The sequence below is a fragment of the Pogonomyrmex barbatus genome, unplaced genomic scaffold (genome assembly GCF_055798465.1).
Source record: "Pogonomyrmex barbatus isolate J1 unplaced genomic scaffold, ASM5579846v1 scaffold2, whole genome shotgun sequence".
Classification (NCBI taxonomy): Eukaryota; Metazoa; Arthropoda; class Insecta; order Hymenoptera; family Formicidae; genus Pogonomyrmex; species Pogonomyrmex barbatus.
In genome coordinates this window covers 21544261-21566183 of record NW_028297116.1, presented here as the reverse complement: position 1 = coordinate 21566183, position 21923 = coordinate 21544261, and the positions used below count along the sequence as shown (strand labels likewise).

Below are 21923 nucleotides of genomic sequence, written 5' to 3'. Positions count from 1 at the left end.
CACGTTCAGCGCTCACACGTTCATTTCGCCTTCGCGACACACCGGGCGCCCTTAGCTCCTTTTCCTTCCTTCCTCTTTTACTTCCTCGCTTCCGCCTGTCGCACGTCACGCAACAATAAGGTCATCGTGCAAGGCGTCCCTCCGTACGGCGTAAAGTTCACCGATGAAGATCAACGATTACGACTTGGCAAAACAAACCTACGCTCGAAGCTGCAGTTCGACTATTTTCTCGAATAAAAAAGCGCTAAGTCCTCATGGAGTCGGCGTTAATTAATTCGATGAGTTTGACGAGTTAATTATCGCATCGTCGTGCCAGTGTCTTTACATTCGAGGAATGTTTTTCTAACATTGTATCAATATTTGCTTGTTGTCAGATGATAAAGTAATAATTATAGAATAAAACTGATAGTTTTAAAATTTTAGCAGGATATAATAAGGTCTTTTAACATGATAGGTCTTTTAACATAATCATATCTTTCAAGAATAACGGAATTGGAGGTTGTTGATAAAAATCCATTTAATAATGTAAGATAAATTTTTCAAGAAAGAACATTCATCTTTGCACAGAAAATAATTTATTTCTGATCAAGAAGAAATTTTCCACGTAGCTTGAGTTCAAGATTACCAATATTTGAATCTCGAAAAGCGGATTCAAATCTTATCTAGAATTGTGCCATTTTGCTCCAAATTTTCCACGATAAAAAATTCAGATGCTTTGACTTCGCTTTTCGAATTTTTGCCTTCGCCGTTTTGTGAAAAGATTCTTTATCGAAATACGAGATATCGGCTTTTATAAGAGCCTTATCGAACGAAATGTGCAAGTTTGTACGCCGCTATGTCCCTGGCACGCGTAACAGGATGGAATATTGGGTCAACGCAAATACAGATCCCGCCGTCGCGTTGGTCGCGTGCGACGCCCGCAATACAATTGATCCTTTCGTCAATTTTCTAGTGTCTGGGACCAGGTGTATGAATCCAGGGAGCGTTCGTTCATGGCTGTGGCGTCAGCTGCTACCCCAGTGAGTCCCACCCTCTCGCTTCTGTCTCGTCTGCGATCACTCAAGATACGGCGCTTACGATGACGCTTGCCTTCCCCTCCCTCCCCCCTCCGCGCCAAGGCGTCGAAGATTTCGTGTCTGATGACACGAGTTGTCACACATTGCGATTGCTCGCTGTCCAGCAAAGCAAACATTAGAATCTGTATTACGTCCGAGTGAGCATTTCCGCGTTCTTCGTATTGGTCGACGTATAGGTGAATCGTCTTCACCTAATTATGAAAGCTAATGCATAACAATGTGAAATGATAATTATTAGACTATCATTTTCGATAAAATGGTATTATTACATAGAAATTTAATTCGGAAATATCATACTTTCACATATCGACTTCTTATGCATTTGACTATTTAGAAAAAAATCAATATATTTTTTTGAAAGTAGTTTAAATTATATCTCAAATATTTTTATACTTAATCAACAACATAAAAATGCTGATTGTTATATTTATTATAATATTTATTATATTTGCTCAGAAAATGATTATATTTCTATTTAAAAAAAATAGAATAAAAAAAATAAAAACAATGAAATTTAATAGAAATGCAGACTGGAATACAAAACTATTGTCGCGGTGTATATCGAATATCGCGTAATAATATATTACCGGATAAAAAGGAAGGGGGCACAGCGGTTTGTCGTTTTAAAAGAAAGAAGACGAACTTACTAATTAGCAAACCATTTTCAAGATATATAATTAAGTGTTCATGACATTCGCAACATCTGACGACATCGAAATCCTTGTATTTTCGATCTCGTCATAAAAATTCCGTGGCCAAGGACTCAAGTTTTCTTTTCATTCCAATAATCTCTTTCGCCACCAAAGACAAGGCTCCGGCGGCTCTCACGGTTGACTACACATAAGGTTATTGACATCGCAGAACCAGTTTCGATTAAAATATTAGGCAGAGTTATTTTACAGAAAAAGGAAGAAAAAAAAAAATTCAGCCATTAATAATTTCGTGACGTGTAAAAGTCAAGATAAAATTTTGGCATCAGAGAAATTGAAACGCGAGATTATTCCTCGCTAGACGAATGTTCTTTCGACGTTTTAATTCGCGGTAACAGGTACATGAGGCGAATATTAAGATCCTGAATATTAAGATCCCATGAGAGAAGACGGCACCCGATATAAAAGTCTCTTGCCGAGTCCGGGGCCGACTCGAGATCGCTGGAAGGAAGATTCCCGGCAACCAAGACCAGGTACGCTCGGCGCGTACCGTATTTTTAATGAGGCCGCAATATTCGTGAAGGATCATCGCTCGGCGCGGAAGGCCACGGGGCGAGATACCCGGGGCCCCCGAGATGAGTTTCGCGCGCCACGCCGTTTCAGACACGCACGGCGCGAGTACGACCGGATAAATGGATAGGTAGGCATACGTATATATCTATCTACACGTGCACTTTATATACACGCGACCGGCCAGTCAGCCAGCCAGCCAGCCAGCCAACGACATCAGGGTGGAAGTCTTTACCGAAAGACATCTGGCTACCACCTGCCTCGATGCCCTCGCACTCGCTCCATCAAACTTCCCCATAATAGAACGCTCCCCGAGCATGCGCACCCGCTCTCATATGACGCGTGCACATGTGAGGAGGTACGTCTCGTGTGTATGTGTGTGTGTGTGTGTGTGTGTATGTGTGTGTGTATCGTGTGACTCATACCGACGCAGGGCATAAGCATGTGCGTATTACGCGCCGGCAATAATAATCGAGTGATCGCGCTCCTCTCGTTCCCGTGGGGTTGTACAAAAATACAGGTTTACGGTGTATCGTTGTGTACGTACATGCGCGCGCGCGTATGAAGACTTTATTCGTGTGTTAGAAATTAAATATTCATCCGCATCCGTCGTGACCAAAATTTGTGCACTGTAATAAAAATCAGAATATCGTCATCGTTGAGGCTCGATTTATTTTCGCGATCATAATATAACGAGACTTTTAATAAATTAGTAATTGATATGTATATACACAAAGCTAATTTCATATCATCTGATAATTTTTTGTAATTAATTTCGAACAGCTTTAATTTTTTCATAAATAAAAAATTTTGGAAAAATTTAAGCCTAATCACATAATAAAAAAATCAATTTATATAAAAGAATATTTTCATTCTATAAAAGGTTGATTTGTTTTATAATCTCCTTCCCTCTTCGTATTATTATATATAACAATATATATTAACCGGTCATTCACTGCTATATTTATTTTATTACATTTTCTCTCTCTCTCTCTCACATCACATATAAAATAAATATGTGTTACGTATAAGGTGAATGCGTCTACGAGACGAATTCCATCACCCCTCCGTGACGTGGAAAAAAAGGCGGGAAGACCCTCGGCAACGTGCGCGCGCGTTTCATCCCTCTCGTTCGTCGAGGTGCGCCTTGTCGTCATATACCACGCCTTTTACCCCCGTGCCCATTGCGAGGCGATTGTACATCGGACGAGCCACCCGGTGCTCGTTCCCATGACAAGTGCGATGGGTATTTTCACTCGTGAATCTTTAATTCCACCGTGGGAATCAAGTCTACATAGGCCAAAGATCCGCGCCGTATGTGTTTTACGATTCGATTAGATTACAATTTCTATAGTTCATACACAACACGATCTTTTGTATCATTACACGGATCGTTGAGCGAGAGGAAAATCTCTCGCAGAAATTATCTCAAATTCGATCTCTCGTGTGACAGATTGTTAAGATGTGAATAGGAGATATTACATATAATAATATAGAAAGCGATTCGTCAGAAAGAATGTGTTCAAAGAATAAATATTGGAGAACGACGAGGAAAGTTTTCTAATTCTGCGATTGATTGAAAGCGTAATGTATAAAAAAAAAAGATATATATTATTTTGTTCTATATCTGATACTTAATCTTTTTCTATATCTTGGCGTTTCATGGCGTCTTAGTGAATTTGAATAATCACCTAATCTTGAGTACTGCGACAAATTGCTCGCGCGTCAATTATAATAAATGTGGAACGTTCCGCCTACCTTCGAAAGTTGATACGGTGTTCGCTAAATGAGATTATTAAACGGAGCGTTTTTACTCGAAGCAGATGCTGAAAATCAAGTTCGCCCTTGCAGCCTGCCGATTGGCATCGCCGGCCCCGGAGTGCGCCAAATCGATATCGAAGCATAATGAAAAGAAGAACGGGCTGCGAGAGCAGAGTCGAAGGGCCGCGGTCCGTCCCATCTTAAAAGAAGCCTCCTCAAGGGGCCCGGTCGCGAATCTCGTCGGCAACCCCCTTCAAAATTTGTTATTTGACGTTTTGGGGTGGCTTTTTCTGGTCGCCCCACACGGTCCGATTCGACGAAATTTTAGGGTAACGACCGGCAGCTGTCCAGACGCCGGTGCGATTCAGTTTTAAATTCGATTGTAGAACACGAGAAATTTAATCGCATGCCCGAGATCACAACGCGCGCGGACAATTGAAGAAACGTCCTTTCGTACGTTGACTTCAATTCTAATGACTGCGAGGAACGATTCCATCGACATTCGTAAATCCCCCCGAGAACGCGGCTGAAGGATGGCTCTCCGGTGAGAGACCACACACGACGCGGGTACAACATACAATAATACACGATCTATTTATAGAGACCCTGAGGCGCGCAAGTGATGTATGACTGATGAGAATTCGCAAAGTTTATAACAGAGTAAAAGAAGAAATCTTTTTGTTTTATCTATCTTGATGATTGCTATTGTGAAAATATCGTATATCCAGCGATTCGTAACAGTCATTAAAGATAAATGGTTAATGAGGATTAATTACAAATGTGAAAAGTATAAAAATATATTTTTATAAAAAAAAAAAAAAAAAAAAAATTCGCAAAAATTAAAAATCAGAAATATAAGTAGCAGTTTCAAAGAAATTTATATTCTCGTGCCTCGACAATTACAAGCTAAATCCATCACAAATTGAGCGGTTTACTTCGGAAGGAAGAACCCGTATCATTATCATAAGTATAGTGGTATCAATGGCCATTTCTGCCTCGTGGCCAACGACTTCGGCCATGTGGAAAAAGACTCGGAACATGAAAGATCTTAGAAATGTCTCGATTCCTCTCCACTATCCCGAACAAATCATTCATATATCTCTGCCTGTTTGCAAAGCTAACATCCTTCTTTCCTCTCGTTTGTTTCCTAGTCTATGCTAATGCATGACCACCCAATGGCAGTTGACTTGCAAACTTAATGATCCCTCGGGCTGAGATCCCGGCTGAGTGTGAAATCGCAAAATTGTTAAAATCCATATTCGTGATCATTTCGTTGTTGCTAGATAAAAATATTCTTTCATTCTTTTGTTCATAAAAACCGCACAAAGATCGCTTAGATCTAAATTTTGAAATTTTTCCTATATTTGCATGAAAGGAAACTTTCACTATTAAATTTGAAATTTTTCAAAACTTTCTTTTCTTAAAAAATTGATATACGTAATATTAAATACGTAATATTAAAAGTAATAAATAAATAATATCGGAAAAAATGCAAGATAAAATAAAAAATATTTTATAAGACAAATAATATTTATAAATTAATATATTTATTTTATTTATATAAAAAAAAAACTTATCGTAGTAGACATATGAATGACGCACAGAGCTGAACGGAGCACAACGTTATTTTTAAAAATAATTCTCATTAAAAATGAACAAATCAGAAATTCTGATTGAAATTACCAAATTTCCATTTAAATCAACCAGAAATTTATTGAATTAATCAGAAATTTTCTTAATTTAAACTGAATTCTAATAACTTCAACTGGAATTTCTGATTTATGCATTTTAAAACAGAATTTTGATAGCGCTCTCCAATTCTTTCCAAATATTTCCAAAACTATTTTTCCAATATGGAAAAACATCGCAGGTACAAAAATAACTTTATCTGTTCAAACAAAAATTAATATTTTTCAAGACATACTTTTCTCCGAATGAAAAAATGTAGCCGGGAATTGAGCCTAGAAAGAGAGAGAAAGAGAGAAAAAAAAATTCATAATAAAGGCTGCACAAATTCCCATCACAGAATTGGCCTGGAACCGGGTTTAAATCTCCTTAGTCAACCTAGTCCCCCTATCTCTCTCGCTCCCTTTTTGTCTTGCCGAGACTGTAAACCTGCGAGGACGACCGGCCGGAAAAAGACGAATAGTCGTCTCACCGTTTCTTTTAGCTTCGAACTAAGCGACTAGCGTTCAAAAGCATGCATGATACTCGTATACCTTTAGATACCATGCTGCGAGTAACTACGAAGAAGTTACCAAGCCTTCTTGTCCACGTCCGTCCATCCGTCTTTATGCTTGTCAAGCCTCCCTCTCCTCCTCGTTCTCTTCTTAAGCAATAGGGAATATTCAGAATATTCTGATGAACGAATCTACTCGAAATATCCCTTATAAATTACCTTCTCTCTCTCTCTCTCTCTCTCTCTCTCTCTCTCTCTCTCTCTCTCTCTCTCTCTCTCCTCCTCTCCCTCTCCCTCCCCATCTCTTTCTTTCAATAATTGCAATTTTTACTAAAATATTGTTGACCTTTGTAACTCTTTAAATCTAATAGACTTAAAATATTTCTTTACATACTACATGTGCACAGGTCAATAAAAGACATTTGTTTACGGTAGTATGGACTTCTCTCAAATTTTTGAAAAAAATTTCTTATTCTTCAATTTTTACCATAAAAATATCTTTTACCCTACGCAAAATAAACTTAACCTAAGCCAAAATAATTTAGTCTATAAGCTGATATATAGACTAGTATAGTAATAAGTTATTTTACTTTGTACGAAAGTATGAATGAAATCCATCGAAAGGTTGCATATAGCAGGTAGAAGCTTCTTCTATTCATGAAAAAAAGATAGTAGGCACATGACGCTTGAATAAATATTGCAATATAATGCTTTTGGTATATTTTAGAAAGTACAATTTCTAAAAACACATAAGAATCCTATTGTGTTATGATGTTTATTATTTAAATATAAATTCCACTCTCATCCGTTCTATGAAGCTAACATTCTGAAACAATTTTTTATAATAGTTTTCAAACAATCGGCAAAAATAAAAAATTAATTATAAAGAGCTTTTTTACCAAATAAATATAACAAAAACATATTTTACAACATAAAGTTAAAGAAATTAAAAAATAATTTGTAGAATTATGTACATTTGAAATTGAAACTCTATAAATGATGATCTCTCTTCTGACTTTCCTGCCTCAAAAGAATTCGCTAAAAGATAAATTATTCAAATCAAATTAATCAAAGAATTTTTCTGTTCAAAAGAATCATCCGATTACATTCTCTATTGTATTATTATATATTTATAAGAGATTTATTATTTTTGTATGTATTAGCTAAGATATTTGAGAGATGTATAGAATTTTCATGAATAGAAATTTTACGAGAATCGTATTTTTATGAATATTTTATTGGACATGCGTTGTTAAATTATCAATGAGATACAAAAAATAATATGTAGTTATTTTGATCGTGATATTAATTTAGAAATATTGTAAAATAATGCATAAGATCATAATTGTCTTTCATTACTTAATAAAAAAATAAAAAAATTAAAAAAATCCACGAATAAAAAATTTTCAGAATTTATATAAATTCATATATAAATTCATAAATATAATTAGCGAATATCGGAAAAATCAAAACGGAATAGAAGAACAAATGAAAACGAGCAACTACTACGAAAAGATAAAAATGCGAGATAAAGTATCGCAATGATTTATTCATTTCTGAATGTTAGTATTTATTAATTCCGAATATTTATAATCTAAATTTCAAATTTTTCGTAGAAAATGTTAAACGCGGCATTTGAAGACGCACATCAAGCTAATGAAAGAATAAATTGGCGTTAAGAGACCAGCCTTACACAATCTCTTTTGCGATAACATTGCATCCTTTGATATCAACATTGCGTATACTTCCGTTGTTGGAATGCTACGCATATTTTCTCAGTCCCTACATTCATATGCGATATCACCGACAAAGTCCCTCGCGATTGAATATTTGATCCAAGGGACTTTGTTATCGTGATATATCTGTCGCGCTTGATTTTCTTCACGAGACGCACGCACATAAGAGAATTTCAAAAGATAACACTAAAACTTATCGCTTGCTATATTTGTGTAGCGACGAATCGAGAGAGCGATGAAAGAGAGCGATCGAAGATTTTTGAGTTATTCTATTTTTGAAAAATAATAAAAATACATCCGCGAATAGCAAAATATAGTGATATTTTGCTCGTGACATTTTTGTTATCTTTGATATCTTGAAAAAATAGAAAAAAATATAGATTACAAATTACAATTATCGCTCCACATTTCATTTTTATGGTATACGAATTTATCTTGATACGAAAAAGCAATAAAAGCAACAGATGAGGAAGATTTTTTTTTTTTTGAAGGATAGAACAGAGTTTTGACAATACAGAACTTCATGAAAACATTCACACATGAAAATTCAATCATTTCCTCGTCTCATTTAATTTCGGCTGAAATAAATTTCCGAAAATAAATGTAATAAGTTAACTCCGTCCATCGTTCCACCTCTCAATACAAACCCGCGAAGTACTGTAAGTTACAACAAGTGTTATTTATTGACCGATCCGTAGGTCGATCCACGATTTAATCTGTAGGTACCCTTTGCGACAAGAAATGAGCAGAGATAAATAAACACGTATACGTGGACCTCGCGAGCGTGAGATTACTTACGCTTCTGTAACCGGTGGGGAGTAGAAGGACGAGTGATAGGTGGTCGGTATCTCCACGGTGTTGATCGGCAATCCATTCTGCACGAGCAATTCATTCGGAATTATATCCATCATAAGCGACGCACGGTAGTTCCACGGCGAACGCGGGGGAACCGAAGAGAGTGAGAGTGAGAGAGAGAAAGAGAGAGAGAGAAAGAGAAAGTGCAACCCTCCGACAATATCCTCTCTCCCGCGTAGATACTCCGAAGCACCCCCGGCTTACGAGTACTACCGCCTGCACGCGGTAACGTCGCGATCCATTGCGCGCGTCTCCGTCACCGGAGGGTTTCGCCGTCGAGAGGGAAATCTGCGGTCTCACGCGGTCATGTTTACGCGCTTTTTCCTCTGTCCCTCGGGAAAGGAGAGCCCTACGAGCGGAGGTCCGCGCGCATTCTACCTCCGCGTCTTCCCCTCTCGCGCGCGTTCTACCTCTGCCTTCCTCTCGAAAACGCGCGCCTTTTCTTCCGCGTTTATCCTCACACTTCCCCCGTCGATCCTCGAGAGCGCGGATGACGAAACGATAATATATATATATATATACACGCGGACGAGATGACGTCTCAACACTTTCGCGTCTCGATGCACAAGAAGAGGACTCCCTTTCTCGCTGAGAGTTACGTGCTAAAACACTTCCGTCTTGGGAGGGGGGGGGGGGATGATACCACACTACGCGGCAACACTCGGGGATTCGTCGGAAAGTGTCGCGCTGAACGATCCTCCCTGAACGGCGGTCGAGTCTGAACTGGCGATGACTAGCCGAGAGACTCTCAGCAGCAGCAGCAGCAACAGCAAGCGGCAGGTCTAACGCTGGATCCCGCAGCGAGTAAGAGGGAAAGGGTCGACCAGAGGGAGAGAAAAGGACGATCGGAGAGAGGGGAGACAGGAAGAAAGGAGAAACAGAGACAGAGAAAGAGAAGGGAGGGAGGGAGGGAGGGGGAGAGGAAGAGAGAGAACGCGCACGAGGGAACCATCTCGACTCGAAGGGTGAGGTGGCACGAAGGCGCCGGTCGTCCCTGTGAAGTTCCACACATATGCGCATGCATACGTGCTTCATCAGTAAATGTACACGAAGGAATCGGTCAGAAACGATCGACCGGGAAGAGGCGGCGATACGACGCAACGCGCGCGACCTAATGCCTCTGTGAAGTAACAATCGACGCGATAGAGGAAGGAAAGGGCCCGAGAGAAAAGTATTAAGATAAAAAATCCATCCAAGCCCGTCCCGTCCCGCGTCGACTCCGAGTCTAAATTTGATTTCAACTATTCCTATCTTATAAAGGAAAAGCATGATAATGAAACTAAAGTCTCAAATATTAATGAATTTCTTCTAGAGTTAAATTGTAAATTGTAAAGTTGAGTTTTCCTTTCAAAAGAAAAAAAAAAAATTACGGAAATGTTACACATAATTAATTAAATTCATTTATCGTAATACAATGTTAAAAATTTCTCCTTTGCGTTTTATGTAACTTGAAAATCGATAGCAACTTTTTAAGAGATCTGATTTAAAGAGAATTTAAAGAGATCTTCTATAGTGATTTTTTTTTTAATCGTCAATAATAAAAAATCAAAATAATATTGCATTCATTTCATTTTGTAAATTTATTTTACGCGGGGTATTTTTCTTTTGGCAAAAAAGCGAGGGAACTGAACGCCTTGATGATGCGTGTAAAATAAAAGGAGCGCTTTGTTTGTGGGAATGTACTTTAATAACGGTACATACCTTGGGACCCATGGATTCGGTGTTACGGCTTATGCTTAGACTATGCCTACACTGTTGTTCGCGAGTGTTTTTCGAAAGTGAAAATTACAGAACAGAAAATTACAGAAATTACAGAAAATAAAAGAATAGTTGAAATCAATAATCTAAGCAAATAATTTTATAAACTGTGACTTACAAACTGTGACTTGTTTTCTATTTGTTTGTTATTAATATTTTTAATGCCAGAGTTACGATATAATCCGCACTTAATTATCACGTTGAAATTGACATTTCTCTTCTGAGAAATAACAAAAGTAACAAAGCTATCTTATTTATTAATATATTTTATAATATTTTATACAGAAAAGTCTGTTTCCAGATCGTTTTCACACAAATTAAAATTAACGAAACATTATTATAAATTGTATAATAAAAAGTTAAACTATGGTAATCTTCAATTATTTTCTACGATGCTTCGAATTGTATATTTGTCTAAGATTGAACTCGTGACCAGTCGATCTTCGGGCAGCAAAAAATGAAATGATACGTCTGCGGTTGAAATAATGTGTTAAAATATCGGGCGTTGCTAAATTTTATGTAACTTATCACGATGTAAATAGGACCTTAGGTCGCTTAACCCACGTGGTGAGGTACAGCGAGAAAAATAAGAGAAAGGCGGAGTGAAGATGAGGAGGAGAATAGGAAGAAAGAGAAGAGGCAAGAAAAAAAGAAAGAGGAGATTGTGGCGATTCCTGACGAGGAAGAAGAACGTGAGAAAGACGAGGAAATGAGAGGAAGGGCTGCGGACTCCGGAATAAGCCGCAAGATCTCGGCAGTATCACGCCGTTCGTGTTCTGAGAACCGATCGATTCCTTGACGAACCGAAGCAAAGAAATTGCGAATCGATGGTGCAAAATCGTTCTACGGGTCACGCTTCGAAGAATACCAAGGATGAAAAACACGACGAAATTTCGGCGAGACCGAATTCTTGCAAACAGTAAATTAAACTTAAAAATTAAGATTTTTATACTCTATCAAAAGTTTTATACTTCTTTAAATATTTTTCTTCTTATCTAACAATTTGTCAACAAGAATAGCATTCGTTAAAAATAAGCTTCGATTCGTAAAAGGATTCTAATTGATTGAATAGGAAATGTTTAGATAGGCATTATCTCAAAATACGTGTTAACTCCGCATTAAGTAATCCAAAATTCATGCGCTATTATGCGCTATTATCGGGAAGACCTGGAGGCTGGAGAAAGGTAAAGAAAAGAAGAGATATCGCGAAGAAGAGATACGTCGCGTGACTCGTCCTGAAACCGAGAAGACACAGCTTCGAAATTGAGAACAGCATATGTCGAAGTTGAAAGGATATGCAAAATCTGGAAGAAAGGACTTCCTGCGCGATGTATGTATGCAACCGCGAGAACGAAGAACGCGTCCGGGCGGGCAGCATTCTTCCGGCCGATTCCGAGAAGAAACTACCAGGAGGAAAAGAGAGGGAGGGAGAGAGAGAGAGAGAGAGAATGTCGCGATGTAGAAGGAAGAAACGAAGAACCAACGCCGAGCACAGGTACACGGGCATGCTGATACGGTCGGCGGATTGGATGCAGGTCGCTTCACGACACGGACAGGTTTTCCTCACCGGAGAACATGGCGGAGGCCCGGGCCTTCGCCTTCCGGGTTCTCAATTTGGATAAAAAGAAGAGTGCCGAATCGTGATGGTCCATCCAGCTGAGAACCGCCAGCGGCCGCCACCCTTGTCGGCAAAAATATATCCGGAGAACTTCATATAATGGACAATTGTCTGGTATTGTAGGCTTTGTGAATCATTTGTTATTTTTGAAAAATTTGTAGTTTTCCTTGAAAATTGTCAGTGTAGTGCGCCGTTGTTGGACGGACCGGTACTCCAGATACCTTCAATCTTATTTAGAAAAATGAAAAATATTTATAATATATAGGAAATATAATTACAATTTTTATAAGCTGTCTAATTAGTAGTTAAATGATTGTAATTTTACGAGCACATAGAGGGTATTAACTTTGAATGCCATTTCTAAAAAAAAAAAAAGTTTCATTCGTTGAAAGTTTCATTCTACCTTCTTTTCGCAAGTAATAATTTTCTCTTTTCTCTTTCTCTCTTCCTCTTGGTCATATCATAATTCTTGGTCCGCCTTTCGTACAGCGTTCGAACGTTTGTGACCGAATTTGATTATCTCGGACCAACTTGGACGAGGTACGTGCATACACGTAAGTAGTAACCCCGTAATTTCGAAGGTATTAATGTCCAACGTGTCTGCAAATTGCCGAAGTTTATTGTAGCCAAAGCACTAAAACGGGACTCCTTGCCGACCGTACAAAGTCACGGAAGATTATAACAATCATGACTCCCTGTGAAATTTCATGTAATATTTCAAAAAATAAAGATTTACGTGCGAAACATGAAAACGTTCAGTCATTTTAGTCATGTAGAGGAACGTTTCCCTTTTTTGAGGGCTGAACTTCTTCTACTAATCACACCTGTGAAAGAGCTCAGCATTCGAGCATGGAGTCGCAAGTGCAATGTTTTCCGAATTACAAAGGCACTCGAAGGCAAAACTCTGACAGAACGATTCCAACATCAGAATAAACCAACTGTGTCAAGTATGTAAATATTACATGACATTACTAGGGTATTGTATGGAACATAAACATAGATACCAAATAATGATAGAAATACGACCAAAGTACTCCGTTACGCTACATTCTCGACAAGACTTCGCTTCTTATTTTTTATTAAATTACTTTTAATTTTAACATCCTTTAATTTATACAAAAATATGAATCGCGAGGACGATTTCAAACGATTTCGAAAAATTACGTTTGGTTACGTCGGTGCTCTTTCTTTTGCCGAGAATGATGGGCAATGTGAGCAACATCCTGGATGCCATGGCATACATCCTTCCGGACCGGCATCGAATTTGTATATTATGAGCCCGGCGTATTAAAGAGCCACATGCAGGGACGCGTCGCTCCGCGCCCTCCGGGTGTCGATCCCCGCCCCGCGCGCTCTCGAACACGCCGCGCCGTGCCCTGAATAGCGCGGCGCATCCGTGCGACGGGTGAAAGAGAGACGGGGCCGGCCAAACCAGGAGGGTTCGTCGTCGCTCTCGTCCGCCTCTGTTCCTATGAACGGGGCAGCTGTCTCTCGTTTGTTTCCGCGCGCGCGCGCGCGCGTGCGCGCGAGATGAGCGCCGACGTTGTCGGCGACATCGAGAGGTCAACCTCGAGCATTCGTCACGTGGATCTCCGTTGATAGGAGTGTCATCTTACTACGCAACAATTTCGTTGACTCGTCAATTAGGCGGCGTTTTACCAGTGAGCATACGTTTCGTGAGATGATTTTTTTCTTTTATGAACTTTTAGAGGATGTCTGCTTGGAAAAAAGAAAATTATAAATCTATAAAATTCTTATAAAATTATTAAAATAAATATCTTCAATAAAATTGCATCTAATACGAAATCGTCTTTAAACGAATGTTAGTTGTAAAATCAGATATGTTCTAATGTTTAGAATAGATGAGTCCATTGTTATTAACAATTCAGTCGGTAAACGATTAATAATGTAAAGGCAAAATATTAGAAAAAGCAACTTCAAAAAATTCCCTAATTTTCAGAGAAAATCCCTTGATTTTTATAAGATATAAATAAATCCCCGAGAATTTCAAATTTGTCCAGATAGTATATATTCTGTTGTAGTTTTTAATTTCTATATATATAAACTATTATCTACTTAATTATTTTAGAATTATCTATTATCATTTTAAGACTTAATATGAGACTTTTGTGAAGCAATCGTATAGTTCGATTAAAATTCTTCAACATTCCTAACCGGTTTTTAACGGTATTCCTCTGGGTTCACTTGACCCATTTTATGACTATTTCGTAGACTGTCTTATATTCATAAATTTCACAGCTTTATCAATCTCCTATCGTTAGATTAATATTGTAAATAAAAGCAAATATAAAAATTCAAAATTCAAAAAATTCAAAAAATTGGAAAATCATGTTGAAACAAACAGACGCAAAGTGGAGATATTAAATGCGCAGAGGATCGCAAGATTAAGAGTTCTTCCTCTACGATCTTCCTGCGCGAATAATGGCGGGAAACGCGCGAATAAGCCTGTGGACGGACCGGCGAGAAAAGAGGGACGTGGGAGGTGCAAAAGGGCACGAACCGAGCGCGGCAGGGCACAACATAGAGGGGCGTGTGCGACGTATTCGCGACCATGAGGAGAGATCGGCGATACACGCGTGGTCGTAAAACGTCTGCGTTTGTCTCCTGTCTGGCAGTTGCCATGCGGGACACTGGAACCCGCGGGATGACGTCAACCAATCTCTCAACGGGCAACTTAATATTGATAAGTAGGAAGCGCTACTAATGTTCCGGGACGAGGGGGATCGCCCTGCTTTGCGAGAGATGTCCCGAGAGATGGACGGATATTCTTACGGGGTAAAAATAAAAACGCGCGAAAGACCTGAAGCATCGAAATTGACGAAATCCGAACCTCCCCGAGAATTCATGCTTAATTTAATTAACTTAGAATTTGTTAACGTGAATATAATCATCCTTTATCCTTTATAGTTTGACATATAGATACGATGATACCATATGTCCTTTATTTTAAAGGGCAGTCTTTTAGATTTATTTTCTCAAAACTTCAACTTGGTCTTTTATTTTAAGAGAAATTTTTTTTTATTTATGGGAAATTCTTTTCTAATTAGAGTCAATGTTTAATGTCTAATGTTTCAATGTTTGTCATATATTAACGAGTTTTTATAACTATAAATAATATATATAAATTTGTCTGATAAATTACATAGTCGAAAATTTTGCTTTAAATAATTCTATTAATTAAAGCATGTTTTTCTAATTTTTAGAATTAGAAAAAATTAAGCTGAGATTAAAGTTAATCTACATCGAAGTTCATCGAAGATCAAAGGCGTTTTAAAACAATCTTCAATCGAATTTATCAACTGATTCATGATTCATTACCCAAGGCGTTTCTGCAGTAACCCGAAGAAGAAAGTTGACCGTTTTTTTTATCGATGTCTCTCTTGTACGTTATTCTATACTTCTTTCGGTTATTGGATACAAGAATAAGAAAGCCGAGATCGATGAGAATGGACAAGTAACGCATAAAAAAATGGATATTATCGAACAAGTGAGATCGGAAATTATATGTTGCAGCTTTGTAAAAGAGATGGTACAAAAAAATAATGCGATATATAATAACAAATTCAGAAAAATTGTCGAAATAAAATATATAAATTTTCTGTATTGGACACATCTATATAACAAATATACTTGATTAATCAAAGTGCGTGATTAATCAATACATATTTCACATAAAAAAATTAAAGTAAAAATGTATGTGTTATATCGTAAAATTATTCTTTAAAACAGTTTTTAAAAGAAATTCTTTAAAAGAAATTGAAAACTATGTTAATTCTATTATAATTTTTGTCAAGATCAAATCATTTAGCCTCGTTCTTGTGCTCAGATTATACAAAAAAAGGAAAATTGCAGGCTTGAAATTTTATCTTATACAGAGATAATCGAGAAGCTGGCCGTGTTCGGTGACTGGAAACAAAACGCTGGGCGACAATAATAAGTCCCTCATAAGTATTGACGAGCGTCGTCGAAGTCACCTCGACGCAAGACGCGGGAATGTTATTGTCGCTCTTCCAAATCCTCCCTCCTCACGTACAAAGTCCTCACGGCGAGCGAGACAAATGACGCAACAAGGAAACGAGACGCGTGCATCAATCTCTCGGTTCGGTGTGCCCGCGTGATGCACGCGAGAAGATTGGACGCATGGTTATCCGGACTGTCATTCGAGACTAGATCTTTCGAGATGGAAATTCATCCTCGTACCCCTTGCGATAAAGCGGCTTCACGAGCGAAAGGCGATGGCTGCGTGCCGCGCGAGTGCCCACGCGTTGCTCCGACTTCGCGCGCTCTCCCACGCTCGTTCCCGCCAAAAATATATATTTAAAAAAAAGGACGACGGAGAGAAGCGTGTGGTCGCAAAGTGAATCTGTCACCTCTCCGGGAGATTTCGACCGTCTGTCTCTTCTCCGAAAACATTCGAATATAGACTTGTCTAATTTTAAACGTGAAAAAAGAGGGTTTTGCAGAGAGAGAAGGAGAAAGAGAGATGCGTTTAAGACGCAACTTCGCGAGTCGCGCTCTATTTACGTGAAAGGCGCGTTATAATATCACTCACCTCTTTCTACCGAAAGACATATTGCTCAGCGCCGCATAGTCTCGGGGTGAACATCCGTGCCGAGATATCACGTAATAACCTGCGTGATGGAGAGTGGTGGACGCGTAGCGATTTAAACAATATGGCCGGTTTCTCACCCTCGGCACAATCGTGACGTGCGATGCGGGGTAAGAAACTTCGCCGGTATTCGAGTACCCCTTTGCCCCGCGCCTCACGTAGAACACTCCCGACACGCGGATATCGGCGATCCCGATCGCTCGTACGCAGCGTCGTCTACGCGCGACGCGATCTCGCGAACGTCACGTAACGCCGACGGGTTTTTCCGAATCTTTGACAGACGGGGTTACGAGATGTGGGTAGATTACTTCCCGCGACGCCGAGAGACACTTATCTCGCGCAGGATAATTTCCCGTAGTGTCACACCGACGCGGAGATCAGCCCCGGTCGGTCACGTGGTCCAGCCCGCGGTTCCCCATGCTGCGCGATTGGTAAAATCTTAGAATAGAGTTCCTACATTATCGTCAGTAACAAGAAAAGCATCTCAAGATATCTCAAGAAAGATATCTCTCTCATTCGATAGCTGTATTCGATCTAAACAACACTTGGCTCCGCTGTTAATAATTTTTATCACAACTGTAATATTTTCTTAGCGTAAATTATTAAAAAATTTTTGCTGTATATGATATAGGGAAAGAATTGAAAATTAATTGTTCGCTTTAAATTAATGCCGGATAAGTTAATCAATTAATGTTCATTTATTTTTATCAGTATAGATCAGCTTTAATCTCGGTGTAACTTTTTATGTTTTTAATTCTAGTAATAATAATAAGAATAAAATTATGAACTATTTAAATTTTGACGATTGTGTGAATCTGCATAAAATCTGCATAATGGTTTTTAATTCTATCTCGCATATCTCATTCTGCACGTTTATACTTAAACGTGTATAAATAAAATGTTTTAGATGATGAAAAGGACACCAAATGTTATGTCATCATCCTGTATCATTCTATGTCACTCGGCAACATGTGTGACCGGCAAGTTTTTCGCGCCAATTTCGCAGCCTTTAGATTATCCTTCGACATTCGCAAATAAAATAAGTATCAACGATAAACGGATGACTTAATTAAAAATGAAATTTAGATGCAGAATGGTGGATGCGGGTGCCATGCGAGATTTTACAAGTAAAGTTTAAAAATTTCGTATTTCTAACCTTGTTGAGGTTATCTAGCCTCGATCATGTGATAATTAAAAATTTGTTTGAAGGTTTAAATATCTCACTATCCGGAATCTTTTTCAAAAAAAGCTTAAAAGCTTAAAGATTAGGAATTAATTAATATTGTTGATTTTAACCGACTTGTTGACTTTTCTATTAAATAAATTGTCGATTGAATTAATCACAAGTTAATTATCATATACAACTGTTTAGTCTTTGATTTCTTTAATTTATTGACTACTATGAATGTTCTTTTGTATTTTTCAGGTATTGTTAACACTATATCTCGAATGGCCAAATACTGCGTGCTACAATTGACACCAGACGAATTATGTTTTAATGTTGGTGACGAACGCATACCTGTTCTTTGGGCAGTGCTCTCACAGCAGTACTTTTTCATAGAATATATTATGAACGGGGTATCTGAGCAGGAAAATGAGATTTACTTGGAATTCAATGCTTCCATGTTTGCTAGAAGCTTAAATAGTCTAAAAGCAATGGCGAGAAGTATGAAAATTAAATTGACAAACAAACAGCAACCTTGTCTAACGTTTGAGATTGATCTGTCCTCTGTAGCTAGCATTGATTCGCGACAATGTGTGCATGATGTTCCGGTGAAATTAATACCTCGCAAGGAGTGGCCGGAACACAAAATGCCAGATATTTCTGAATTTGACGTAAGTATAATAATGAATGAGAAAAAATGGAAATTTTTGATAATTTATCTTTTAAATTATTTACTTTCTAAAAATAGAATATTCTCTTGAATCTTTACTTTAATAATTTACTGGGAATATAAGAATTTTGGAAAATTATCTTTTCTGTTAGAAAAATTTATGTTTTAATTACATAATCTAAAAACATAGAACATTTTGGACTCATTGATTAACTTGAAAAATATATAACTTTATAAATAGGAACAAAAGTTCAAAATTGACAAAATTCAAAATTTATAAAAATTCAGAATTAATTATTGGACAAAGACATGTAAATTAACTATTGAAATGTATAGAACAATTTTCTTCTCTCTAATAATAAATGTTCTATAAATTATGAATACTGTATTTCTATCATCTAATAAGAATAAAATTTTGTTCCAGATTTCGTTGGAAATGCCACAACTCAAGCACTTACGACACATTGTGGAAAGGATGAAAAATATGAGTTCTCAGCTAACAGTGATTACTAATAAATGTGGTACATTGATTATAAAAATCACTGTGGATTACGCTACTGTATCCAGCCACTTCAAGGATTTGCAAGTCTGGGAAAGTACAGAGGAACAAGAGGATAGAGATATCTCTGCTACTGTCAGTACCAAGAAACTCGCCACATTCCTAGGTTGGGACATTCTTCATCCGGATAGCGTTAAGTGTCACTTATTGCATGAGAAGATGATAAAACTAACTCTAGATGTAGGAGATCATATTAAGATGCATTATTTTATGCCAGCTATTGCTTCTTGAACAGAAAAAAGAAGATATTCTAATGTATTAGTTAAATGTAAAATATATGTATATTTTTCATATTTTTCACATTCATACATCATATTCATTCACACTTGAGACTTTTCATTAAATAATACGCCACTCAAAAAATATTCTTACAAGTTTATATAAAATGAGCCGGCAGCTAATTGTAAGCTAAATGTAAATTCTGTTCGCTCTCTTGCCTGAAACTTTGATGCATTTGATCGATCTGTTGTATTTTTTGAGTTAACAAAGCTGTCTGTTGGTCTAACCATTGTAAACTGTTCATATGCGCGTTCAAAATCTTTCCAATCTGAACAATGGGATCGCTCGAATCTTGAGCGCGATTTGCTTCATTCAAATGTTCTATTATTTCTTTCAAATCCTCTGACATGCGTTTTAACTGCGTGTCGAGATTTTCAGACAGACGATAAGTGTATTCTCGATCAGAATCTGAGACAGAAAGAGATGCTAGCTCCTTTTCTAATGGTACTAAACATTCTTGCAATTCTTTCTGTTGTCCAACCTAAGTGATATAATTATTTTAAATTAATTAAAATTTTGTTAAATTTTATTTATGTTTAAACTGTGTAAATATGTTTATAAATGCAAATAAACATATGTACAACATAACTTACAACATAATCCAGTTCATGCTCCAATTGCTGCTGCTCGATTTTCACTCTCTCAACCTCTTGATTCAAAGTTACTATTTTCTCTCCATTAGTTATCAACAATTTATCCCAGGCATTAACTTGTGTCGCTTGATTCACAAATACCTTCTCTTGTTCCTCCAATTCCAAAGTCCATTTATTAATCGATTCTTCAAGTTGACAGAAGTTAATAGCTCCTGGTTGTATACCAGTTGCAGAACTAACGCTGCAATAAAAAATATTTTTCACTGAGTTAAGTGAACAAACTCAGTATTAAACGAACTCAGTAGCGAAAAATAAACTAAAAGATTTTATAATTGATAATATGAAAACTGCACTTACGTTGTAGTGGTACCTAAGGAAGTGTGAGTTGAAGGTACTGCTAAACTTGTTGAAATAGCGGCGGAAGTTGTTTTGCTCAAAGGAAACCCGGTAGAAGTAGTCGTTGATGTTCCAACTCCAAAACTGAATCCTCCTGTTGTAGTCGTCGCAAGGGAAAATCCTGTGGTTGCCGTAGTGGTACCTGTTTTCGAGGCATCAAACGAAAGCCCAGATGTGGCAGATGTCACAGCTGTACTGCTGGTAGGAAGACTGAAATTTGGAATGCTTGTTGCAGATGCTGTAGTTGTTATTGTACTGCCAAGGCCAAATCCAGTTCCAGTAGTCATGACGTTTGGAGTACCAAAGGTCAGGCCAGTGGATCCTTGAAAGTACAATAGGAATGAAGATTATATAATATCTTCCTCGCGTCAACAAGAAGAACAAAAGGTTTATTTTTTATAGTTGATTTAATGTATACTCAGGCTTAATATATGTAATAGATTTGAAATCTAATGAATAAGGATATTTCAATGCAGATTTTTGTCCACTCATAATTAAGAGTTTTGGAATGCTAATTAACAATTTCAAATTTGACCGGATGATTTGCTTAACACTAAAATATTATTCTTTTATATCGTTTGCTTGAACTTTTTGTTGCTCCAGAAAATAAAATATACCTGCTGCAGGTTTTGATGTCCCGACCACACCAAAAGGGAAACCTGTTGTAGTGGTTGCAAGAGAGAATCCTGTGGCCGCGGTCGTCGGCGCTTTTGTGGCATCGAATGAAAGCCCCGTCGCCGTGGACATGGGCATTGTGCTACTTGCAAGATTCGTGAAACTCGGTAGGCTTGATGCGGTGGATATAGATGTTGTCGTCGCGGTTATGCCACCGCCAAGGCCGAAACCGGTCCCAGTGGCCATAGTAGTCGGGGTACCAAAAGTCAAACCGGTGAGTCCTTGAAAAGTGAACACATTAAAGTATGTACAACTTTTCCTAAGTTAGGAGAAAATGTAAAAACACATTTTAGCTTACGTTTTCGTTCAAAATGTCTATCGTACCTGTTGCACCGGATTTCGGTGTGCCGAAGGACAATCCGGTATTCGAAGGTGTAGTCATCGTACCCTCCGAGTTCACTCCAACTTGTTTCCGACCGCGTTACTTCACAGCAAAAATTAACGGTTACGAATAAACTAGAATAAGGCTGTGCTATGTCACAATATACAGTAGTGCAACTCCCTTCAATATATAAAGCCAAAATCGCAACGCGCATGCGCAAATTGAGATACATTATACCAGCGCTCGGAATTAGTTGAACATTTCGGTCCGATTTCGAAGGCGACGCCTACAGTTTCCCCACCACCGCTCGAGTTTCAGCGGCCGAGCCGCCTACCGGCTGTGCCTCAGGAGCGTCATCCTATGAGAAACATGCTCGTACGCCTTTCGCCTCAAACTGTCACTTAATTATCTTCTTTGCTAAATTATTTTTA

General features: G+C 38.0%; 3 protein-coding genes across 5 annotated transcripts in view; 1 reads left to right on the top strand and 2 right to left on the bottom strand.

Moving 5' to 3' along the window:
• Myb (proto-oncogene like protein Myb) overlaps positions 1-16911 on the bottom strand; it is a 28647-nt gene extending 11736 nt beyond the window's left edge. The window contains exon 1 of one of the 2 annotated variants that reach the window (XM_011643716.3): positions 16777-16911. In XM_011643716.3, coding sequence (XP_011642018.2) covers positions 16777-16796 — 20 coding nt within the window. In that variant the 5' untranslated portion in view covers positions 16797-16911. Of the gene's footprint in view, positions 1-8770; positions 9560-16776 lie in introns of those variants that run through there. The other variant, XM_011643715.2, reaches the window with a different exon arrangement.
• A 212-nt stretch (positions 16912-17123) lies between these two features.
• Positions 17124-20094, top strand: Hus1-like (Hus1-like checkpoint clamp component). Its single transcript, XM_011643719.2, has 4 exons — positions 17124-17264; positions 17741-17960; positions 18260-18669; positions 19093-20094. Exons 2-4 carry the CDS (start codon positions 17909-17911, stop codon positions 19456-19458), a joined length of 828 nt encoding a protein of 275 aa, XP_011642021.2. The 5' UTR covers positions 17124-17264; positions 17741-17908; the 3' UTR covers positions 19459-20094.
• Nup62 (nucleoporin 62) lies at positions 19486-21739 on the bottom strand. 2 transcript variants are annotated; one of them, XM_089077174.1, is made up of 5 exons: positions 21469-21739; positions 21113-21391; positions 20457-20817; positions 20100-20340; positions 19486-19987 (listed from the first exon to the last, which is right to left on the bottom strand). In XM_089077174.1, exons 1-5 carry the CDS (start codon positions 21722-21724, stop codon positions 19625-19627), a joined length of 1500 nt encoding a protein of 499 aa, XP_088933300.1. In that variant the 5' UTR covers positions 21725-21739; the 3' UTR covers positions 19486-19624. The 2 variants fall into 2 exon arrangements, with proteins under 2 accessions (XP_088933300.1, XP_011642019.3); XM_011643717.3 differs by having other exon boundaries at positions 21495-21688.
• Between the last annotated feature and the right edge of the window lie 184 nt (positions 21740-21923).